This window comes from Microtus pennsylvanicus, chromosome 14 (assembly GCF_037038515.1).
Source record: "Microtus pennsylvanicus isolate mMicPen1 chromosome 14, mMicPen1.hap1, whole genome shotgun sequence".
NCBI classification, from domain to species: Eukaryota; Metazoa; Chordata; class Mammalia; order Rodentia; family Cricetidae; genus Microtus; species Microtus pennsylvanicus.
The window spans coordinates 2,974,996-2,998,185 of NC_134592.1; the positions used below are offsets into that span (position 1 = coordinate 2,974,996).

General features: G+C 43.5%; 2 protein-coding genes across 2 annotated transcripts in view; both read right to left on the minus strand.

Moving 5' to 3' along the window:
- The window catches only part of Ptprn2 (protein tyrosine phosphatase receptor type N2), a 707,251-nt gene that overhangs the window by 413,458 nt on the left and 270,603 nt on the right, over nt 1-23,190 (minus strand). The window contains exon 5 of the mRNA XM_075948076.1: nt 20,715-20,874. Coding sequence (XP_075804191.1) covers nt 20,715-20,874 — 160 coding nt within the window. The remainder of the gene's footprint in view (nt 1-20,714; nt 20,875-23,190) is intronic.
- Ncapg2 (non-SMC condensin II complex subunit G2) overlaps nt 1-23,190 on the minus strand; it is a 564,457-nt gene that overhangs the window by 184,088 nt on the left and 357,179 nt on the right. The window lies entirely within an intron of this gene.

A 23,190-nucleotide genomic window follows, 5' to 3' on the forward strand; every position in this document is an offset into this window, starting at 1 on the left:
TTCTGTAAATGGACCCTCATGGAATGTGGCCATTTGCATATGGCCCACTTTGTAGCTCATGCCAAGATCCCCATCCTCCTCAGGGCTGAGTGAGCCTCCTCTATACAACGTTACCATATTCTAATGTATCACGGACCAGATGAAGGACACCCAGGCAGTCTTCCACTCTGGGTTGCTTTGAATAATGCTGTTAGATCACTGTAAGCTGCCAAGTCTGGGAAATGGACATATTTTGGTTCACTTGGTATAAGTCTAATAGATTAATTCATAGGGTCATATTATCACTCAAAATATTTAATATTTCAGGAGCTGCCAGCTTGTTTTGCAGCCCTACCAAACAAAGAATAGAGCAGTTTCTCTTCAACATTGTCCTCACATTGCCCTCATAGTTACTTATACCAGCCGCACTTGTGTCTGGGAGGTAGGGTATCACCACCTTCTGTTTGTTTTGTTTATTCTTTCGCTTTGCTTGCATTCCTCTGGTGGCTGCTGATGGTGAGGGATCTTATTGCCGAGCGACCATTTGTTCATCGTCTCTAAAGAAATATGGGAATTGCTGCAGTGTGGGTGTTTGCTGTGGCTCAGGAGGATAGCTTTGCTGCAAACACACCTCTTCTTCAACAGAGGTTCCAACTGCCGGCCTCAAGGTCAGAAGCCTCTTCCTTTCCTAGCCCTGACTGTTCACTGTCTAAATCCTACTTGAGAGAGGGAGAGAACATGTCTCTGTGTGTATACACATATGTGCATGTGTATATGGAGGCCAGAGCTTAGCCTGGGGGTCTTCTTTTATTACTTTCTCCACTATGGTATTTTGAGTCACTAATTTGGCAAGACTAACTGGCCAGAAGGCCTCAAGGATGCTCCTATCTCCTCCTACTCATCTTTGGAATGACAGGAATGTGTCACCATTCCTGCATTTTTACATGGATGCCAGGCATACAGATTCAGGTTCTTATGTTTTTGCAGGAAGAATGTCACCAACCAAGCTGTTTTGCCACACCATGGCACAGACTTCTTCTACAGGAAGCTGGGGATCAGAACATGTTGGCTATAGATCCCAGAGCAGCTTCTATGTAAGAACTTTAACAGATCATTTCACCTTTTGAGTCTTGATTCTTCAGACAAAAGAGTTTCCCTGTCACCTCTTAGACTCTTCTTCTGCTGTTGTTATTGTTCCCAAAATGATATAACTCTAGCTATCATTCAAATTATTTAGTTCTGTGTGCAAGACTAGCTGAAATCAACTGGTCTTCTTTTAGAAGACAAAAAGTAAGGGGGGGGGGAGCACAGGAGCAAGAACACTGCCGCAAGAGCAGCCGTTCCAGCCATTCCCCACAAATCAGGTGTCTGCACACGGGGCCGGGTCACTGCACCGGAGGCCAGGACTCATATCCGAATGCTCGTTAATGTGCCTGCAGCATCCTTCTTCTCACTCCGATGCAGCCTGTTGGGCTCCACTCAAAGGATCTCTAATTAGCACCCTGCATTGGACAGCTCCAGGCAGAGAAACAAGGCTCAGCACATCTGTGCAGCAGGTTGGGACAGACAATCTGCTCTGTGTTTATAATCTGACTCAAATTAAGGCAAAGAGGAGGAAAGAGCATCCCCACATAGAGCACAAATAAGAGTCTTCAAGAAAAACTCAGAAAATGCTGGTTCCACAGTACCCTACTCCCTGGACCCATGCAACGGCATAGTAAGTCTGTTGCCTTCAAAGGGGCAATGAGAGGCTGATGTCAAAAGCAGGAGGGGACTTGTTCTTCAGCAACTCAAAGGAGGAAGTCTATTCCAGACCCACCCAGACACAACCTCCAGAGTGGCTTAACGCCAATCACATGTAAGTGAATGGGCATGACAGCATCCCTGGCCATTACGTCCATTACTGCATTTTCTTACTATCCTAAACAGTTGGTAATAATCAGTTTCAAAGACTAGAAATTTGCATTACATTGTTAAATCAGTTGTAGAGGTATAATAACCTTGACAAGAGTAGAAATGTATGAACAGTACGTTCTAACAAAATTAATCTCAAATTTGTATCAATATACAACATTTTATAAAATATACAAAAGTCCAATGTAAAACATTTGAAGCCAATAGTTGCTTTTTTAAAGTAGATTCCATAATCTAGCTTTTTTTCTTATCATATCCATCTATATCTTCTCTGTTTTAAGAGTAGATTCAGTAGTGTATCTTTTATCCTATTATAATTATATTCCCCTTTTTTTTTCTTCTCAAAACAAGGACTCTGAATCTAATATTCTCTGTTCAACGTTCCTCCTGGCCTTAACCAATAACAACTTGTAACCAACACCTCTAAACAATGAAAAATATCCACAACCATTTAATGTTCAAAAACCAAGTATCCCACCTCTGGGAATGTGGGTGTTGTATACTTAAATTTACTTCCTGCTCTCTGGGGCCATTATATCTTTAGGGGATCCTGGAAAGAAAACTTTGGGTTAATTGTCAAGTCCTAGGAGAGGTAGCTGTATCATTTGTTGTCCAGTCTATGAAAAAGTTCATGACTTATCTAATGTCCTGGCTAGGCTGGATCATCTAAGGCAGTCACCTCAAAATTGTTCTGAGCAGTTTGTAGTCCAAAGTTGAGCTATAGGTGGTGTTTTCAGCTTAATGGTGTTATCATAGCCCTGGAGGAATCATCATTGTAGTCATTGTAGGGCCCCATCCTTTTTTTGAAGAATTCAAAGGTTACTGTCAGGTACGTTCATGGTTCACTGCCAAAAGCTGATAGAGACTCAAACCCAAAATCATGTACAGGAAGGTGGATGAAACCTTTTTCTGGAAGTTATTATTACTCTATATAATCATTAATATCATAATGAAAAGTTTAGAACATATGTCATAAAATTTATACCATAAGAAAAGTTGTTAGAGTCAATATAAAATGAAAGGATTAAAAGATTAGTGGCAATACAACAGTCTTTAAATTTTTGTTTTACTTCTGTCCAATATCAGGTAATTCTTCTGACATAAGACAGAGATTTTGGATTTCACTTTAATAAGAACATTTGGGTTTAGAGAAGGAAATAGTCACACCCCAACTCCAAAACTACTAATAGGTATTGTAATTTCTGCTAGATCTATTCCTGCTTATTGACAAAGTCTCAATTTTCCTTTTAGAATTAACTCACAGACCTTTACCACATAAGTTTTTAATTTTTTACTAGGTTTATGTGGTTAAAAGATACATTCTAGGGTACTGTCCTCCCTCTGCATTAAAATTCCTGTAGGGGAAGGTTTGGAAAGTAGTAGGACAAGAATGCAGCTAAGATTCAGATTTACACATTCCACATGTGCCTTCTGTAATTTCTCTTTAAACAAAGCCAATTCTCTCTCCTTAACCCAATAATTTCTTGGGACTATTTAAGTCTTTGTCACCATCTAAGGTTTTGTTTAAATTAATCAGGTCATCAGAGCCTATCCCAATAGTGCCCCATATATGGGAAGTGTCTCCTAGCAATCTTTGGAAATCATTAAGAGTCTACAATTGATCTCTCCTAATTTGCACCTTTGGGATCTAATTATTTGTAAACCTATCTTATAACCTAAATAATTAATGGAAGCTCCTCTCTGTATTTTTTCAGGTGATATTTTTAGTCCACAACAAATAAAATTTTCTTTATTTTTTCAAACATTCCTTTTAAAGTGTCTATATTTGAATCCGATAGTAAAATGTCATCCATGTAATGGTAAACTATAGCTTCAGCAAATGGTTTATATATCATTTCCAATGACTGACTTACAAAATATTAGTACACGGTGAGGCTATTTAACATTCCCCATGGAAATTTACTCATTCCATTGATATCTTTTAGCAGACTGAGAATTATTATAAGTAGGCACTGTGAAGGTATATTTTTCTTTTTCTTTTTCTTGTAAAGCTATAGCGAAGAAGCAATCTTTTAAATCAATAACTATTAAGAGGCTGTTCTTTTTTATTGATTTTATTTAGCTATACATTTTTCTCTGCTCCCTTCTCTTCCTCTCCCCTCCTCTTCAACAGTCTCCTATGGTCCCCATGCTCCTAATTTATTTAGGAGATCTTGTCTTTTTCTACTTCCCAATCAGATTAGATCCATGTATGTCTCTCTTAGGGTACTCATTGTAGTTTAGGTTCTCTGGGATTGTGAGTTGTAGGCTGGTTTCTTTGCTTTATGTCTAAAAGTTACTTATGAGTGAGTAAGTATGATATTTGTCTTTCTGGGTCTGGGTTACCTAACTCAATATGATGTTTTCTAGATCTATCCATTTGCCTGCAAATTTCAAGATGTTATTATTTTCTTATGCTTTGTAGTATTCTATTGTATAAATGTACAAAATTTTCTTAATCCATTCTTCAGTTGAGGGGCATTTAGATTGTTTCCAGCTTCTGACTATGACAAACAATGCTGCTATGAACATAGGTTAGCATATGTCCTTATGGTACAATTGAGTATCCTTTGGGTATATAGCCAAAAGCCGTATTGCTGGGTCTTAGGAAGATTGTTTCCTAATTTTTTGAGAATTGTCATACTGATATCCAAAGGGGCTGTACCAGTTTTCACTCCCACCAGCAATGTAGGAGCAGTCCCTTCACCCACAACCTCTCCAGTATAAGCTGTCATCAGTGATTTTTATCTTGGCCATTCTTACAGGTTTAAGATGTACTCTCAGAGTTGTTTTAATTTGCATTTCTCTGATGGCTAAAGATGTTGAGCATTTCCTTAAGTGTCTTTCAGACATTTTAGATTCAAGAGGTCATTCTTTAGGCAATAGAAAAGGCAAATGAATTCCAGACTGTAGTGAGCCCATCAGCTCAATCACCTTATTAACAGCTCTTAGATGTGTTACCATTCCCATGTTCCAGATTTCTTTTTAACAACAGAGAAGAATTCCAAGGGCTGGTTGATTCTTCAATATTCTTAGTATCTAGTTGCTTCTGTACCAGCTGTTCTAAAGCATGCAGTTTCTATATTGCTTAAGGCCATTGCTTAACCCCTATAGGTTTGTCTGTAAATAATTTTAAAGGAAAGGCTGTTGGTGCCTTTGAAATATCAGCAGCTGTTATTGTACAACCTGAACCATCAGTGACTGTTCTTTATAAAACCTTGTATTATTTTTTTCCTAGAAACACACATTAATTTATTGTTTGTTTCTAAGATTGTGGGAATGTTAATCTGAGTATTCCATTGATGTATCAAATCACATCCCCACAAAATCATTGCTACATTAGCCACATATGGTTTTAATATTCCTTTTGGCCCTATATATTTGACACATTTTGTACTCTGCTTTACCTGAGATAATGTTCTGATCCCTAAAAATTGAAACATTTACATCCTGAAGAGGCAAATTTTGTTGCCAAGATTCTGATAAAGTTATTGTTACATCTGCACTGGTGTCTAACAGACCTTCAATAACAATGTCATTTGTTCATATTTTTATTTTTCATCTTTATTCATTTGCAGAAGCTTGTCAAAATACTTGTTTTATGGTTTCTCCTGATTTTTATGTTCTCCCATAACTGTTATATTATCCAAAGTAGTATGGTTTCTTACAATAGGTATTAGTTTTTTTAATTGCTCTGGGAAGAAGTTTCCTCTATGATAGCAGGAAACAACTAAACTGGATTTGTCATAGGGGCCTGCAAGAGGACCCTCATGGAGTTTCTTGACAGCAATGGATTAGCATGAATTTTCCTACATTCATTAGTCCAATGCCTGCCTTTGCTACACTTTCTGCATAATGGAGGGGCATTCTGAACGGATTATTCTTAGCAAAAAGCATTGTTTCTATAATGCCTTATTTAAAATCCCTTTTAAGGTGGCCTTGTTTGTCACAAGTATAACATTTGACATTTTGATTTTTCCTCAAACCTTTGGAAATCAACTCCTCTATCCATGCATCATCATGGTCATGAGATTCTATGTTAGTTGTAGCTCAAATCCATTCCTCCAAAGGTGCTGATCTTGCCTTTAATACCCTAATTATCTTTTTGCATAGAGAATTGACATTTTTAAAAGCCAGTGGTTCAATTATTATTTGTCTAACTTATGCATTTGGTATCATTCTATTTACTGTGGAAGTCAATCTTTTTAAGAAATTCATGAAGGTTACTTTTGGGCCCTGTATGACTTTAGTCTTCTTTCCTACTTCTACAATTCTATCCCAAGTACTCAAACCTGCTGCAGAGCATAAAGCCAGGATGTGACTATAATACAGAGATTGCTTTTCTATAGCAACATAATTTTCTTTTCCATGAATTTGATCTTGAGATTTCCATACCTCTATCATTACCCCATCATTTCTCAATCAGCTACTCCATTGTAATTGTGGACCAAGCTCTAAAACAGCTTTACCCAACTTTATCCAGTCATTATGGGTAAGTCTATTACAAACTGACTACAAGTTTAATATTTGCTTCATAAAAGATGAATCCACTGCATCTGAGATTATTGTATCCTTGAAAATTCTTAAATCAAACATTAGCACAGGAGTCCATTCAGCTCTTTCTCTATCATTTGACGATTTCTGTATGGTTACTGGATATATTACGACTGGTTGTTTGAAAGGCTTAGGCTGGAGGTAGTCTGCTCCAATGCCCCCACCCATCCATTGGACCATGCAAGCCACAAATCCCACTCCACCCCCAAACCCTCCTATCAAGTCCAACCTCAGTGGAACTCTGAAACACTGCAAATTCACAGAGAGGCCCAAGAGGTGAGTGATCATTCAGCCGGTGGGATACCCACTCTTTAGGTCCTCCATACCAGGACAAAACCCTAGGTCCCTCCCCACCTGCCTCAACTTCTCTAGCCAGCAAGCAGGCAAGCTTCCTATAGGCAGGCTACTCCAAGGCTCCCACCCCATCCATCGGACCCTGCAAGCTACAAGTTATACTCTACACCCAAATCCTCTTATCCCTCCCACCTGCAACCTCAGTGAAAGTCAGAAACACAAGCTGCAACTACACAGAGAGGGCTAAGAGAGAGGACCAGGAGAATAAACCTGAAGCACAGGCTGTGACTGCACAGTATAAACTAACAGAGCAGAACAAGAAAGTGGACTTGAGAGCAGGCCAAGAGAAACTTCAGTGGATCCCTGAGACACAGACAGTAACAGTATAGAGCAGAACAAGAACAGTCCCGAAAGACACCAGTAGCCACTTCAAGGATTGAACCAAGATACAAATACACTATAGCACCAATTGGAGGAAGAGAAAGATAGGCGCCAATGCAAGAAAACAATTTTAAATGTAACATTATGAGGATAATGGAGACCTTTAAAGAGAAAATGAAAAATTCCATTAAAGAAATGGAGAAAAAGACAAACAAAAAATGGAAGAAATCAATAAATCTCTCAAAGAAAACGCAACCAAGAGGTGAAACAATTCAAGACTTGAAGACTGAAATAGGTGTAATAAAGAAAACAAAAACCAAGGGAATTCTGGATATGAAAAGTTTGTGTAAACAAACTGGAGCTACAGAGGCAAGCAAAACCAAGAGAATACAAGAGATGGAAGAGAGAATCTCAGGTGTTAAAGATACTATAGAGAAATAGATTCATCAACCAAAGAAAACATTAAATCCAACAAATTCTTAACCCAAAACATCTAGGAAATCTGGGACACCATGAAAAGACTAAACCTTAAAATAATAGGGACAGAAGAAGGAGAAGAACTCTAGCTCAAAGGCACAGAAAATATATTCAACAGACTCATAGAAGAAAACTTTCTCAACCTAAAGAAGGATAACCATATGAAGGTACAAGAAGCTTAAAAAACACCAAATAGACTAGACCAATTTTTTTAAAAAGTCTCCTCACCATATAATAATCAAATACAAAACATACAGAATAAAGAAAGAATATTAAGAGCTGAAAGGAAAAAGATCACGCAACATATAAAGGCAGACCTATTAGAATTACACCTGACTCCTCAATTGAAACCATGAAAGCCTGGACAGATGTGCTGCACACACTAAGAGACCACAGGAGCAAGCCCAGACTACTATGCCCAGTAAAGCTTTCATTCATCATTGATGTAGAAAACAAGATATTCTATGACAAAACCAGACTTTAAATGATACCTATCCACAAATTCAGCCATACAGAGTGTAGTAGGAGGAAAACTACAACCCAAGGAAGCTAACTCTACACACAAAAGCACAGGCAACAGATAACTTCATACCAGCAAATCCCAAAGAATGAAAACACACAAACCTACCACCCAAAATAACAGTAATTAGAAATCACTGGTCATTAATATATCTTAATAGCAATGAACTCAATTTATCCATAAAAACACACAGGCTAACAAAATGGATACAAAAGGAGCATGCAACCTTCAGCTGTAAAGAAGAAACATACCTCAAGCTCAAGAGAGACCTGGGAGTAAAATATTGGGAAAAGATTTCCCTATCAAATGGATGTAAGAAACAAGTGGGTGTGGCTATCCTAATATCTAACAAATTGGTTTCAAACTAAAATCAATCAGAAGAGATGAAGAAGGACACTTTCTACTGATCACAGGGACAATCCATCAAGATGAAGTCTCAACCTTGAACATCTGTGCCCCAAATATAAGAGTATCCACATATGTAAAAAAAATTACTAAAGTTTAAATTGCGCTTCAAACCCTACCCACTAATAGCAGGAGATTTTAATACCCTATTCTCCACAATGGACAGGTCAACAAGACAGAAACTTAACAGAGAAATAAGAGAATAGATATCATAACTCAAATGGACTTAACAGACATCTACAGAACACCTCACCCAAACACAAAAAAATATATTTTCTTCTCAGCACCTCATGGAACCTTCTCTAAAACTGACCACATATTTAATAACAAAGCAAACAGCAACAGATAAAAAACACAAATAATCCCCTGTATCTTACTTAATCACCATGGTTTAAAGTTAGAATTTAACAGCAACACTAATTGCAGAAAGACTACAAACTCATGAAAATAGAACAGTGCTCAATTGAAACACCCCTGGGTCAAGGAAGAAATAAAGAAAAAAATTAAATATTTTCTAGAATTCAATGAAAATAAAGGTACAATGTACCCAAACCTATGGGACACAATAAAAGCGGTACTAAGAGGAAAGTTCATTGCACTAAGTACCTACATAAAGTAAGTGGAGAAATCTCACACTAGTGACTTAACAGCACACCTGAAAGCTCTAGAACAAAAAGAAGCAGACTCACCCAGTAGGAGTAATAAATGATCAAATTAAGGGCTGAAATCAATAAAGGAGGAAAAAAGAGAATACAAAGAATCAATGAAACAAAGGGCTGGTTCTTTGAGAAAATCAACAGCATAGCTAAACTTTTATCCAAACTAATCAAAAGGCAGAAAGAGAACATCCAGATTAACAAAATCAGAAATAAAAAGGGGGACATAACAATAGAAACCAAGGAAATCCAGAGAATCATTAGGTCATATTTTAAAAACCTGCATTCCACAGAATTAGAAAATATAAAAGAAATGGACAATTTTCTGGAGAGGTACCATATACCAAAATTAAATCAAGAACAGGTGAACAATTTAAGTAGAGCTATAACCTACAAGGAAATAGAAGCAGTCATCAACCATTTGAGATTCTCCTGTTGAGAATTTCCTATTTAGTTTTGTACCCCATTTTTTAAATGGTTGAAAGACACTTAAGGAAATGTTCAACATCCTTAGCCATCAGGGAAATGCAAGTCAAAACAAATCTGAGATACCGTCTTACACCAGTCCAAATGGCTAAAATCAAAAACACCACTGACAGCTTATGGAATGTGGAGTAAGGGGAAAACTCCTCCAATGCACACTTGTACAACCACTTTGAAAATCATTATGGCATTTTGTTTTGTTTTTTCAGAAAATTGGAAATCAACCTACCTCAGGACCCATTAATACCACTATTGGGCATATACCCAAAGGATGCTCAATAACACTAGAAGTACATTTGTTCAACTATGTTCATAGCAGCATTATTTGTAATAGCCAGAACCTGGAAACAACCTAGATGACCCTTAGCCAAAGAATGGATATAGAAAATATGGTACATTTATACAATGGAGTACTGCTCAGTGGAAAAAAATGACACATTGAAATATTTTGCATCCATGCATGCAAATGGATGGAACTACAAAAAACCATCCTGAGAGAGGTAACCAAGACCAAGAAAGATGAACATGTACACTTATGTACTCATTCATAAGTGGATACTAGTTGTAAAGCAAAGGATAATGAACCTATAGTCCAGGACCCAAGGGAACTAAGTAATAAGATGAACCCTAAGAAAAACATATATCAATCTACCTGGAAAGGGGAAATAGACAAGATCACCTGACAAAATTGGGAGCATGAGCAGGGGGGGGGGGCATAGGAAGGGCAGCAAGGAAAGAGGAGGGGTGAAAGGAAGGGGGAAGGAGAACTTGAGGTAACGGGATAGTTGAGATGGAGGAAGGACAGAGATGAGAGCAAGGAAAGATATTTTGATTGAGGGAGCCATTATGGGGCTAGCAAGAAACCTCACACTACAGAAATTTCCAGGAATTCACAAGGATGACTTCAGCTAAGACCCTAAGCAATAGAGGAGAGGGTGCCTGAACTGGCCTTGCCCTGTAGTCAGATTGATTAATATATTAAATGTCACTATAGATCCTTCATACAGCAACTGATGGAAACAGAGACAGAGACCTGCAGCAGAGCCCTGGGCTGAGCTCCCAAAGTCCAGCTGAAGAGTGGGAGGAGTGGGAATATGATCAAAGAGGTCAAGACCATGATGGGGACACCCACTGAAACAGCTTACCTGAGCTAATGGGAGCTCACCAACTCCAGCCAGACAGGGGAGGAACCAGCATAGGTCCAAACTATTCCCTCTGAAGGTGGGTGACAATTGTGTGGCTGTGACAGACTGCAAAGCCACTGGCAGTGGCACCAGGATTTATCTCTACTGTTTGTACTGGCTTTTTGGAAGCCCATTCTCTTTCGATGGATACCATGCTCAGCCTAGAAATAGCAGGGAAGGCCTTGGACCTTGGACCCTTCCCTCTCTGAGGAGTGGATGGGGGTGTGGTTGGGGGGGGAAGATGGAGGGAATAGGAGGAGGAGAGGGAGTGGGAACTGAGATTGTTTGTTTTCTTTTAAAAAATAAAATTAAAAAAGAAATAAATTAAAAGAAAAAAGAAAGGAAGAAAACTCTAGGCTGTTCCTCTCTATTCTTATAATGTAACACTGAAATTGGTTCTCCATTAAATTTTTCTGTCTGAATTTGAATAGCTCTGTGACCTATTTGCTAAGTTTCTCTAAGGTCTTTATCATAGCACTCAGATTTACCAACATTTTTAGTGATACAATAAAAATTCTGAGGCTGATAATGTTTACTATTGACATTAGATAAATCCCATCTAAATTCTCTCATTTAGTTATTCCACTTCCAGACTGCCCATTGTGTTACCATAGGACACACAAATCCCTCCAATGTAATACTGTTTCCCATTTTTAATGTGGGAAAATCTCTCTCTTTTCACTAATTCCTCATTTTAAGAATTCCCAGTTGTATTACCACATCCTCCAATGATGTTGCTGTGGATATGAGGCCTATTGCTGCTGCACAGAACAGTAAGCACCTACCTAGATCTCAAGGCAGCCAGCTACCTAGTTTGCCAGGAACCCAAGAAGGGCGTTCAGGGAGAGCTGGTAGAGCAGTGACTCCAGCCATGTGTAATTCTGGCCTAAGCCAGTGGCTGTAAAGTCACAGGCAAATGTCTTGCTCATGAATTTTTACTTCAAACGTGGGCACCAATGTATCACGAATAATTAAAATTAAGAGACAGATATTGGGATTCAACTTGAAGATTAGAAAATCAAAGTAGTCAGTGACTGGTTCTTGCCTCATACTCAGACCAAAAATGGGCAATCCATGCTCCATAAACTCTCAGATTAGGACTGATCTGAGACCTATCTTCTGTTTTTTTATTCCGCTCTGGTGCTGGGATTAAAGGCGTGTGCCACCACTGCCTGGTTTGTATGGCTTTGAATAGTTTGACTGTTTTGCACTGATTTTCAGGCAGCTTAACTTATTAAAACATAAATAATGCAGCTCTTAACAATCAGCAGTATATACAGAAGCAGCAGTATCCTCATTATCAGCAGCGTATATAGCAGCAGCAGCATCTACACCATAAACAACATCTGTACTATTTGTAGCATGAATAATAAAATCCCAGAGATAGATATTGGGATTAAACCTGAAAACCAGAAAAGCAAATCAGCCAAGCCACTACAGAAGTCCTACCTCTACCAAGGCTGGGAGACTGCAGACTAAGCTTCTCTCTCCTCCCATTTTATATTCCCTCTAGGTCTGGGATTGAAGGCATGATTTCTACTACTATAATTATATATGTAGGCCACCACCATTTAGATTTGTTCTTCATTGATCTTGTGTATCCCAGGGTGGCCTTGAACTCACAGAGATCCCTCTGCCTCTGTCTTCTAAATTCTGGGATTAAAGGTATGTGTCACCATTCACCATTACCTGACCTCTTGTAGCTTTAATTTTGCCTATATTCTTCAGGCAAGATTTATTTATTAAAATACAAATAATATACAAGTATAACCATCAGCAGCATCTACAACAGCAGTACCCCATCATCTACAGCATCCTACCTGTGAGCATCACTGCCTCTCTCAGCACATCCTCATCCCCATCAGCATCCCTGCACTCAGCAGTAGACCTATCATTAGCAGCAGCATTGCAATAGCCACTGCATGTTCAACTTCTAACGACATTCCAGTGGAAAGAGTCATTCTAACGTGGCCCTGTACTCAAACAGCTTGCAGATCAACAAAGAATCAAAAAGGGTCACAGAAATCAATCGCTAATTAGAATTACAGTATAGAGAGGTTGAGAAGAACAATACTCTTTGATGAAGTGATTGCATTCCATGGAACAAGTCAGAACAACTTCATGGAGCGGAAGCCTGCCTCATATGCCCATCTGCCCAGGTGATCAAGAGAGCAGCTCCCTTGCTATTAGGTTTGCTGGCTACAGTGCCAGAGGCAAAGTCAGGCCTGCTTCTTAGATCAGAGTACCTCTCTTGTTCCCCTGCCCTGTGTCTGTCGGCACAGCTGTTGTTCAGACTGACAGGAAGGTCTGGAGGTCCTAGAACTCCCACCGGACACTCTACTTAGACAAGACTCATCTACAAACTGGCCACCCAGCTCGTCAGATATTCTCATATGCCAAGAATCCAAATCAAAGCAGTACATTCAAATCGGGACATTATTGAACACATCACACACATCTTCTCCAGTGTGCCCAAAGGCAGTGTTGACAGTCATGTTGATCAAGATGTTGCCACAGGCCTGACAAAACAGTGCAGGTGGGGGTGGGCTAGAAGGCTCCTTAATGAGATGGCCTCATAGCATGACACACTGGATTGCTGGTTGCCAAGGGAAAGCAGGGAGGTACCAGCTAGAAAGACACTGACCAGTGGCATAAGGCCTTAGCCATGGGAATAATAGAGGAAGGTATTTTTGTTCTCTCTGTCAGTTTGTTACAGATCTTTGTGTCTCTTTTTTTTCTTTCCATCTCTCTGCTCTGTCTCTGTGTTTCTCTCTCTACCCTTCTGTGTCTCCAGTCTCTGTGTATCTTTATGTATGTATATCTCTGTCTGTCTCTTTCTCTGCCTTGCTCTCTCTGCCTTTGTGTTTGTTTTTCTGTGTCTCGATATTTTTATGTCTACCTCTCTCCTATGCCTCTGTCTCTCTGTATCTGTCTTTCTAGGTCTCTTAATCTATATCTCAACATCTAGTGATGTCAGTTTCCAAGAGGGTTCATGCTTTGTGTGGCCAACTGTGAGCAGTTCTTCCTAGCTGTATGAAGTCACCAGGATGTGTTAGGCCTGTGTTGCGTGAGCCCCCAATGAGACTACCAAGGAGCTTGTTTCTGATGCAAACACACAAGGGTCTCTGTTGCAAACACACAAGGGTCTCTGTTGCTTGAGCTTGGTCCACAACCCAACATTCCAACACAGTGGATGGAGGTGACGCAGCCCCGAACTCAAGGTGAGTTTTTAAAGGAAAAAACAAACACAAGCAGGGAGTTCCGGTATTGGATGAGGGGATGGGGCAAGGTGATTGGTCAGGCTGCTGGTGCAGAACCACAAACTGCTGACAGAACATCTGCAGGAACATCTGGACCCTGTGAAGTTATTGTCCTGTCTTCTGATTGGCTGTGTTTAGGCTGTTTTTTTTTTCTGGAACTGAGTTCAACCCCTGGTTACGAGATGTCTTAAAATGGAGGCCTTTTTTTCAAAATGGAGTCTATGAGGCTAAGTAGGCTTTCCTAGGTCCTCACAGATGCTGCACTGCTGCCCTCGGGGAAGGGAAGAAGTATTCTTTGTATTTGTACTTGTGGTGGAGATGACAGGCTCCTGTTAGGAGAAACCAATGTCCATGGTGTTTACAGTTCACAAAATCATGAGGATCTCTGATATAGTCAGTGGTCCAGTGTAGGTGCTGCTGGGGGCCTGTGCAGATGACTCCCCATCAGTGAGCTTAGGAGCCTTCCAAAAGAAAGCAGTGAATGGCACAGATGTGGTCACTCTCAATGTCCTCTCTGCCATCCCAGCGACTCTGCCACGTCTAACTCACACGTCTTCTCCGCCAGCAGCTCCTCTAGCCTCCTACCAGGCTAAGGACAGGGAAGCCTGGAATGGGGCAGAGTTCCTGCCTGACTCACTTGACAGTCAGAGACGGTGGGAGAAGAATAAGCACAAAGCGCCTGGCTTTGCTATACAACTGCCTGGCTTCCCCGGGCCTCCTGCTTTCACTCTTCCTAATCCTCTTCTGTCTTCCCATGAGAAGCAATTACCTCACCCCAGAGATAAGCAGATGAGACATTTTAGTGAGAGTTGGCAGAGCTGGGGCTAGCAGGGTCTTGCTGCATATAGACAAACTCTCCTCTGCTAGCCTGGCATGACGTGAGGGATCCGGTGATTTGAAAGTGGAGTTTGGTGACTTCAGTTGAGGAAGTCAGGCCTGACAAGAGTTCCAGGACTCTGGATTCAGTTCTATTCGTAAGTAACTGTTTGAAAGTGGCCCTCTTGGTCTGTGGCCATTCTGCTCTGAAAGTCCATGCCCACTCTCATCTAAAGGTAGACATTTCACTGGTTTTTACTGCTGGCCTCCTCTTCCAGCAGGTCAGCCATGCTTGCCATCAGTGGGAGGAACTCAGCTGCCCACCCAGAGGTGACAGCAGGGAGGTAAAGGCCTGGAAGAAAAGTATCTCAACAGGGCTACACAGGTCCCCAGAAACACCCAATGGCTGTCACAGCACACCTCTGGCCCTCCTCGCTACACCATGGGAGGCATGTGAGTAGGTTACTGGCCCGCGAGCACTTCCAATTTTCTGTAATGGGATGCATGTGCAGAGAGCTTGCTGTCTCTCGGGTGTTTGTGGAGGGTAGGCAATTGGTAGCCAGCAGGATGTAAGGGACTCAGAATTGTTGGATCTGAACCCCTGACTGCGTTAGGCACCGCTGTGTGAACTGAAGACAGTACCCAGCCCCATAACAGCTCCTGAGAGTTATAAGGCAGCACCTTGGTCTGCGGCCAGACCAAGTGTGAGGATAGCTGGAGACAGCTCCCCCAGTGTGCGAGGACAGCACCCCCAGACTGGAGACAGCTCCCCCAGTGTGCGAGGACAGCACCCCCAGACTGGAGACAGCTCCCCCAGTGTGCAAGGACAGCACCCAGACTGGAGACAGCTCCCCCAGTATGCGAGGACAGCACCCCCAGACTGGAGACAGCTCCCCCAGTGTGCAAGGACAGCACCCAGACTGGAGACAGCTCCCCCAGTGTGCGAGGACATCAGCTACCTTGCGGACAGCCTCCACAGAGCCTGGCTTCCTGCCAACAGTCAGGGAATGAGAGCAGGAGCGGTTTTTAAAATAAAAATCAAATGAACATTAGACATGCGTGTAATGCAAACTGCCCTCCATCCTCAGCTCTATGCTGACAAAAAAGACAGAGGCTCTGCACCCACACACTTCTTCCCAGGAGACACCTCTTCACACATGGCTGGCTGCAAAGCAGGCCTGTCGTAGATGGTCATGTTATCTCTAGCTAGGTAACATTCTGTAAATATGAGTGAGGCACAAGTCTCGCGCGTGCACACGCGCGCACACACACACACACACAGAAAGGGGAGAGAGAGAGTAGGGGAAGAGGGGGAGGAAGAGAGAGAGAGAGAGAGAGAGAGAGAGAGAGAGAGAGAGAGAGAGAGAGAGAGAGAAGGTCTTTTTTTTTTTTTTTTTGGTTTTTCGAGACAGGGTTTCTCTGTGGCTTTGGAGCCTGTCCTGGAACTAGCTCTTGTAGACCAGGCTGGTCTCGAACTCACAGAGATCTGCCTGCCTCTGCCTCCCAAGTGCTTGGATTAAAGGTGTACGCCACCACCGCCCGGCTGAGAGATAAGGTCTTGATCCTTCTGATTCTCCTGTCTCCAGTTTCCAAGTGCTGAGATCACAGGCACATGCCGCTACGCTCAGCCTACAGTATGAGACTCTATGTACATACAGAGCAGAAACCCTCCCAAGAAAAAACCACCAGGCCAGGGCTGTAACAGTTGTTACTCTTGAGAATATGGAATTGTCCCTTATTCCACATCCTTGCCAGAGGTGACTTCACAATTTTTGTATTTTACAGCTATCCTTTGAATATTTTATATATCTGTACAACACATTGTGATTATATCCGTCCATCATTATCTCCCCATAAATGCCCAGAGTGCCTCTGCCTCGTCTCCCTTCTAGCCAGGCCAGTGGACAGGAAGTGGTAGATCTTGAACTGAACAGTCTTTAAAAGATTTGGTTTTTTTTTACGTGTATGCATGAGTGTCTGCTACATGTGTGTGCACCACACACATTCCTGCTGCCTGTGGAGGTCAAAATAGAGTACTGGATCCCTTGGAACTGAACTGTTGAATAGTTTTGAGTTACCATGTGGGTACTGGCAGCTGAACCTGGGGTCCTCTGCAAGAGCAACCTTTGAAGCCTGCATTGGCCCTTTGTATATTTTTTTTCCTAATAAAGTACTTGTTCAAAATTTTTACACATTTTGCGTTGGGTTACTTTTCCTTTCACCTTTCCCCATGAACAACTGTCACAAGGGGCTCTCTGCCAGTGCAGAAGTGCCCCGGCAGCCATGATCTGCTCCTGTTACCCACTGCTTCGTCTCCCCATCCACGCGGCATGCTGTTACCTCTGTGTGTGAGTCACTGTCAAGGGCCTGTTCCACACTCACCTGCTCACTTTAGCTAACTAGACTTCTGTTTCCTGTCACTAAGTTTGCCAAGGGAATTCCTGTGTACATTTTAAATGGACATTTGCTTTCATTTAGCATGGGAGGAGATGGAGCAACTAGGACCCAGGGAAATACATGTCCAACTTTGTAAGACATTTTGGAGTTCCAGGTCCTCCATGCCACCAACACATGGGGTCAGACTTCTACATATTAGCCAGTCTTCACAGATGTGGGAGCTCCGTCAGCCTCACATTGCCAGTCTGTGTTAACCAGGCCTTCCTTCCCATCCACTCTGTTCTCTCTGACATTGCCAGTCTGTGTTGACCAGGCCTTCCTTCCCATCCACTCTGTTCTCTCTGACATTGCCAGTCTGTGTTAACCAGGCCTTCCTTCCCATCCACTCTGTTCTCTCTGACATTGCCAGTCTGTGTTGTCCAGGCCTTCCTTCTTATCCACTCTGTTCTCTTTGACATTGCCAGTCTGTGTTGACCAGGCCTTCCTTCCTGTCCACTCTGCTCTTTCTAACCTCTCCAAGCTGCCCTGGTCTGAATGTCTGTGTTGCACTCACAAACACTGTGGAGTCCTGGTTGGATTTCTCTGGTCCTCTGTATGAGGGTCCTGCACATTCTCTTCTGATACAGCTAGCTCTTGACCAATCTCTACATGTAACAGTTCCTCCTGGGAGCCCCCCAAGAAGCTCCTTTCTCTATTCTGGAGGTTTTACTTTTGTTCCAATTTGTAATTTGTGGGATGTTGGAAATGGCAGAGCGGCAGCTCACCTAACGACCCACGCTATGAGTGGTGGTGGAGGTTCCTAGACCACAGAGAGACTCTAAGGTGACCTCCAGCTCTTTTTCTGATCACCGTTGTTCAGGATACCCATGGTCCACCTTCCTGTCCCGCTTCCTGTCCTTCGTATGGAGCATTGATTCAATCATCATACTTCTCCGTTTCAACTACAGTTTCGTTTGTTTCTTTTATCAAACGAGTGAAAATTCTAAAGGGTGGAGTCATCTTTATAGCTCAGAGCCCATCATAGTTCCCTTATATTAAATACATTCTCAAAATGTTTCTAAAATAGGTTAGTTAATGGTATCAGCAAGCGATGGACCTCAGTTTGACCCTCTTTGGTGGCATGCAAAGTGGGCTGTCACCGTGCTCTATGGGTAAAACTGGAGTATGGTAGTATTCTGCCTTGCCTCTGAAAGGACTCAAGGTAGATACTACTCTTATCAATAAAGCAAGAAGGTGGGCACCCCACTAACAATGCAGGAACAGTGATTGCATGGATTTAGTTATCAGTATGCTCAACACGTGTCAGAGTGGCTCCTGGTCATGGTGGTTTGGAGAAGTAGGGAAATTCTGTTCCCTATGGCTTCTGTTATGAGGTAATCAGTTCAGCAGACTCAAAGAGAATAAATTCAGAATTCTGTCTATGCTGGAGTCAGATTTTCCAGGATAGATATATAGGGAGGGGGAACATGATTTGTGGACAATTCATTGGAATTTGGTTGCATGTTGAAACACAGCCAGTGGCTAGTTTAAATTGCTACTGGGAGAGCCTGTCACCTGGGGGGGGGGAGGAGCCTCAAGTTCCTGGCTGACTGTGGCACCCCACGGCAGCCTGGATAGCTGCCACACTTCTGTGCTTTGTGCAGACGCCGCTCATTAGAGAGATGACTCAGCTTTCTCCTCGTTTAAATGCTCACAGAAAATAATGAGTTCTGGGCTTTCACACTTTTCTAATATGAAGAAACATCTATCTGAACAAAGAGGGAAATGTGCAAGCCAGAAGTGCCCCCCAGTGCTCAGCTTCTGAATGACTTGTGGCCATCACTCTGCAATGGCCTCCCTGTCATATGATTACAATGGTCATTTACAATGGGTTGTTTTATCAATGGAAATAACAACCGTGCATAAAAAGACTGGGTTACGGGCATCAGCTGGCACTGCTGTGACTACCTGTGGGGTGAGGTCATCTTGCTGGCTGGCATTAGCGGGGATCCCAACAACCAACACAATGTGAGGTGGGGCTGCTACACGGAATGCCAGCTTCCCTTGCTGACCACTAGTTCTCAGCTGGGGACTGCTATTGTGGAAACCTGGCCACACGGAATGCCAGCTCCCCTTGTCGACCACTGGTTCTAGGTTAGGGATGACATCATGGAAGTCTGGCCACACCGAATGCCAGCTTCCCTTGCTGACCACTGGTTCTCAGATGGCGACGGGTGTGGGCAGTTGCAACTGCTTCTCCTCTGTATACGTCCAGAGAAAGTCCAGAGGAAACATCAGAAACATCTGACAGCTTGTAGACACCTACACAGAGTGAGTAGCACTGACATCCTAGGTGGAGGAGACTGAGAACCTTCAAGGAGTCAGCCCCCTGTGCTGGGCTCACAATACACCTATTGGGAATGAGGAAACCCTAGTGCAGTTTATAGGAAACTTTCAGATGTCCCTTGGTATTTAGTACCACATGGCAGTCTTAGAAAACACAGCCCAGATGGGGTAGCACGATGGATGTTCCTTAGGAATAAACATTGATCCTTAGTTGAAGGCCCAACACACCAGAGTCCAACCTGTACATCAGGCCCAAGCTCATCCTGAGATATGAGCTAGTCCCCAGGCTCCAAGCTGCCTCCCCCTGGTACTCAGAGCTCATTAATTTTTAAAAGGAAATTCAAAGTCTGATAAGGTCTCTTTGCAAGCTGCCCTGGAAGCATCTTGGTCACAATACTTCCACACCTCAAAAGCCCAGTGAAGTTTTAACTCCTCCTTTACACTATACTTCCTCCCAAGCCAGCCCTGGGACACGGACTGAATGAGATTTTACCCCAGACCTAGTGACAAATCTGGCCCTCAAAAGCATGTCATTGCCCTGTGCCCAAGCCTACCTCAGACAGAGGGACAGTTGTTCAGGTACCACACCTTCTTGAAACTCTACCCTAGCACCCACAAACAGGCAGTCCTTTGGTTGTCCTGGGATAGCCACGTTGGTGAAATTACCAGAAATGAGAAGTCTCCAGGGATGTAGTAATGGCTAAGTTAAACCCAGTCCGGTGGGCACCAGACCTGATTCCAGCTGTGTTCAGAGGCCGCTGTCTTCTTGCCATCTGGGCTATGCACCCACTCGGCTCCTGGCCTCCTTCCTACAGGCTGGTATCAGAGCTCTGAGCTCTAAACACTAGGTTTTCTGTAGTAGTGCTTGTAGCCAACACAGCCCCAGGGTCCAGAAACTCCCTACACACAGCCTCGCCCTTCTCATAGTATCCAGAGTCTGTCATCCACAGGACAGCTGCTGGGAGACTGAGAACTGTGACTACTCATTCGGCTAAAATGTTTGTATCTCACAGACAAACATGCATGCAGGTAAAGACAACCTGATCACAGGAATAGGCTGAAGTATCACCTTGACTGGGCGTGTCTCATGTTCTGTCCGGGGGTGTGCTTTCGCAGTTGGGGCCTGGGACAGAAGCCCCAGAAGACCCAAGCGCCGAAGGGTCTTGGCCAGGGCCACTCCGCTCTCCAGGCTGAGCCACTTTTCGTTATCAGCATTCTGCTGTAAGGTCCTGAAAAGCGAAAAGAATGATGACTCAATTCATGTTTGTTCCATGCTGAGCTGTGAGACAGGGACAGATGGGAACACGGTGTGTGCACAGTCTAGGCAGTCTGCATGGGTGCAGCTATACAGTGAGCCCATGCGCCACGCCTCCTACTCGCCGCGGACTAGTTCCTAAGGGAACCTGGCCCCACTGTTCCCACGTTGGCTGGAGTGCAACAGAGCCTTTGGGAGGGATCAAGGGGTGGCCCAATGGGGCTCGTGTATGACATTAACCACAGTGTCCTTTGGTGCTGCTAACAGGAGATAAACTGAAATGGAGAAGAAAAAAGCACCTGCTACTTGCTGTGCCTATAGCAAGGACTCTTCGAGTCTGGAGGCTCAGATTTGTAACACTCAAGAAGCTGAGGCACAGGGAGAAAAAGGGGGCCAACTCAAACAACTTAGGGAGGTCCTGTCCAATGTTTAGAAGAAGCTATTGAGAATCTCACGCATGCATATGTACTTTTATCAAATCCACACCCAGCTGTGTCCTGTATATCCCTCACCACTTTTCTCTCCCATCTTCATTTGTTTCTCTTTAATACTGCACTGGTTAATTTTCTGTTAACTTGACACAGACTAGAGTCACCTGAGAGGGGAAACTCCACTTGAGAAAATGCCCCCATGAAATCAAGTTGTAGACAAGCCTGAAGGGCATACTCTTGATTAGTGGTTGGTGTGGGAGGACACAGCCCATTGTGTGTGTGTGGGGGCCCACTACTGGCAGGTAGCTCTGGGTTTTATATGAAACCACAGATTAAGCAAGTCATAAGGAGTAAGCCAATAAGCAGCATTCTTCCATGGCCTCTGCATCAACTCCTGTGTGAGTTCCTGCCCTCACTGCTTTCAACGATGAACCGTTACATGGAAGAGGGAAACAAACCTTTCCTCCCAAGCCGCTTTTGATTGTGTTGTCTCATCACAGTGATAGTTACTCTGACTAAGATGTTCACTAAGTCCACGTCGTGCTGCCTGCGTGTGCATGAGGGCAGGTACTACTGTGATACAGTGTTCCTGCTGGAACGTGGGGCAGCCTCTCAGGGGCCACATCCCTGAGAAAGCTGGCCCTCTATCCTCCAGCAACCATTAACTACAACTCTCCTTAAAATGAAATCCTTAAGGGATAGAGGTGTAGCTCAGTGACAGTGCCGGTGCCTAGCCTCAAGATCCCGGATCCAGTCACCAGAACTGCACATGCACAAAAGAGAGAGCTGACGTGGGAGAGCACAGACATCGGGGCATGGCAGGAGGGGTCTGTGGAAAAGACCAAGGGGTCAAACATGGGGGCCATGTCTGATTCTGGCCTATAGGGTAACACTAGCATTGTGAGTTGGGGTGGCAGTGCCCAGGCTCTCCGCTATCAGACGATCACCATTACCATGTGTGCCGCAGACCTGCGCGAATAGAAGGCTGAGGCTATAGGCACCTTAGGTGTGGGGCTCCCCCTGTAGATAGACTGGGTGTTGGGGTAGCAAGGACAAGGACATAGAACCCCAGGCTTGGGTGACATAGGAGCACTATAGCTGCAGAAAAGAGAGGGAACCAGGGGATATTTTGCAGGAGCAGTTGGATGTGACTGCAAAGTCAGCAAGAGCCATGGCAGCCATAAGGGGGTTGTCAGAGGAGCAGTCAGGAGCATGACTGCCACAAGGGGATTGTCAGAGGAGTGGTCAGGAGCCATGGCAGCCACAAGGGAAGGGGTCAGAGGAGTTGTCAGGAGCCATGGCAGCCACAAGGGAAGGGGTCACAGGAGTGGTCAGGAGCCATGGCAGCCACAAGGGAAGGGGTCAGAGGAGTTGTCAGGAGCCATGGCAGCCACAAGGGAAGGGGTCACAGGAGTGGTCAGGAGCCATGGCAGCCACAAGGGAAGGGGTCAGAGGAGAGGTCAGGAGCCATGGCAGCCACAAGGGAAGGGGTCAGAGGAGCAGTCAGGAGCCATGGCAGCCACAAGGGAAGGGGTCAGAGGAGAGGTCAGGAGCCATGGCAGCCACAAGGGAAGGGGTCAGAGAAGCGATCAGGAGCCACAGACTCTGAACAGGACCTGGGAAAGCCAGGGCAATGGCACACAGATTCCAGGATAAGACCCATGTGAAATGTCATGATTGAGATGACAGGGGAAATATGTCAAGATGTCATTAACCAGATAGTCAAAGTTAACCACGGCTGACCCCCATGCTCCTCTCAGGTCCCTTCTGGAAGAACCCTACCTGCCTCTTAGCCTGGGCATGAGCAGCAGGCCAGCTGCCCTGAATGTCCATCTTCTACACTAGTGCTCACTGCCTTT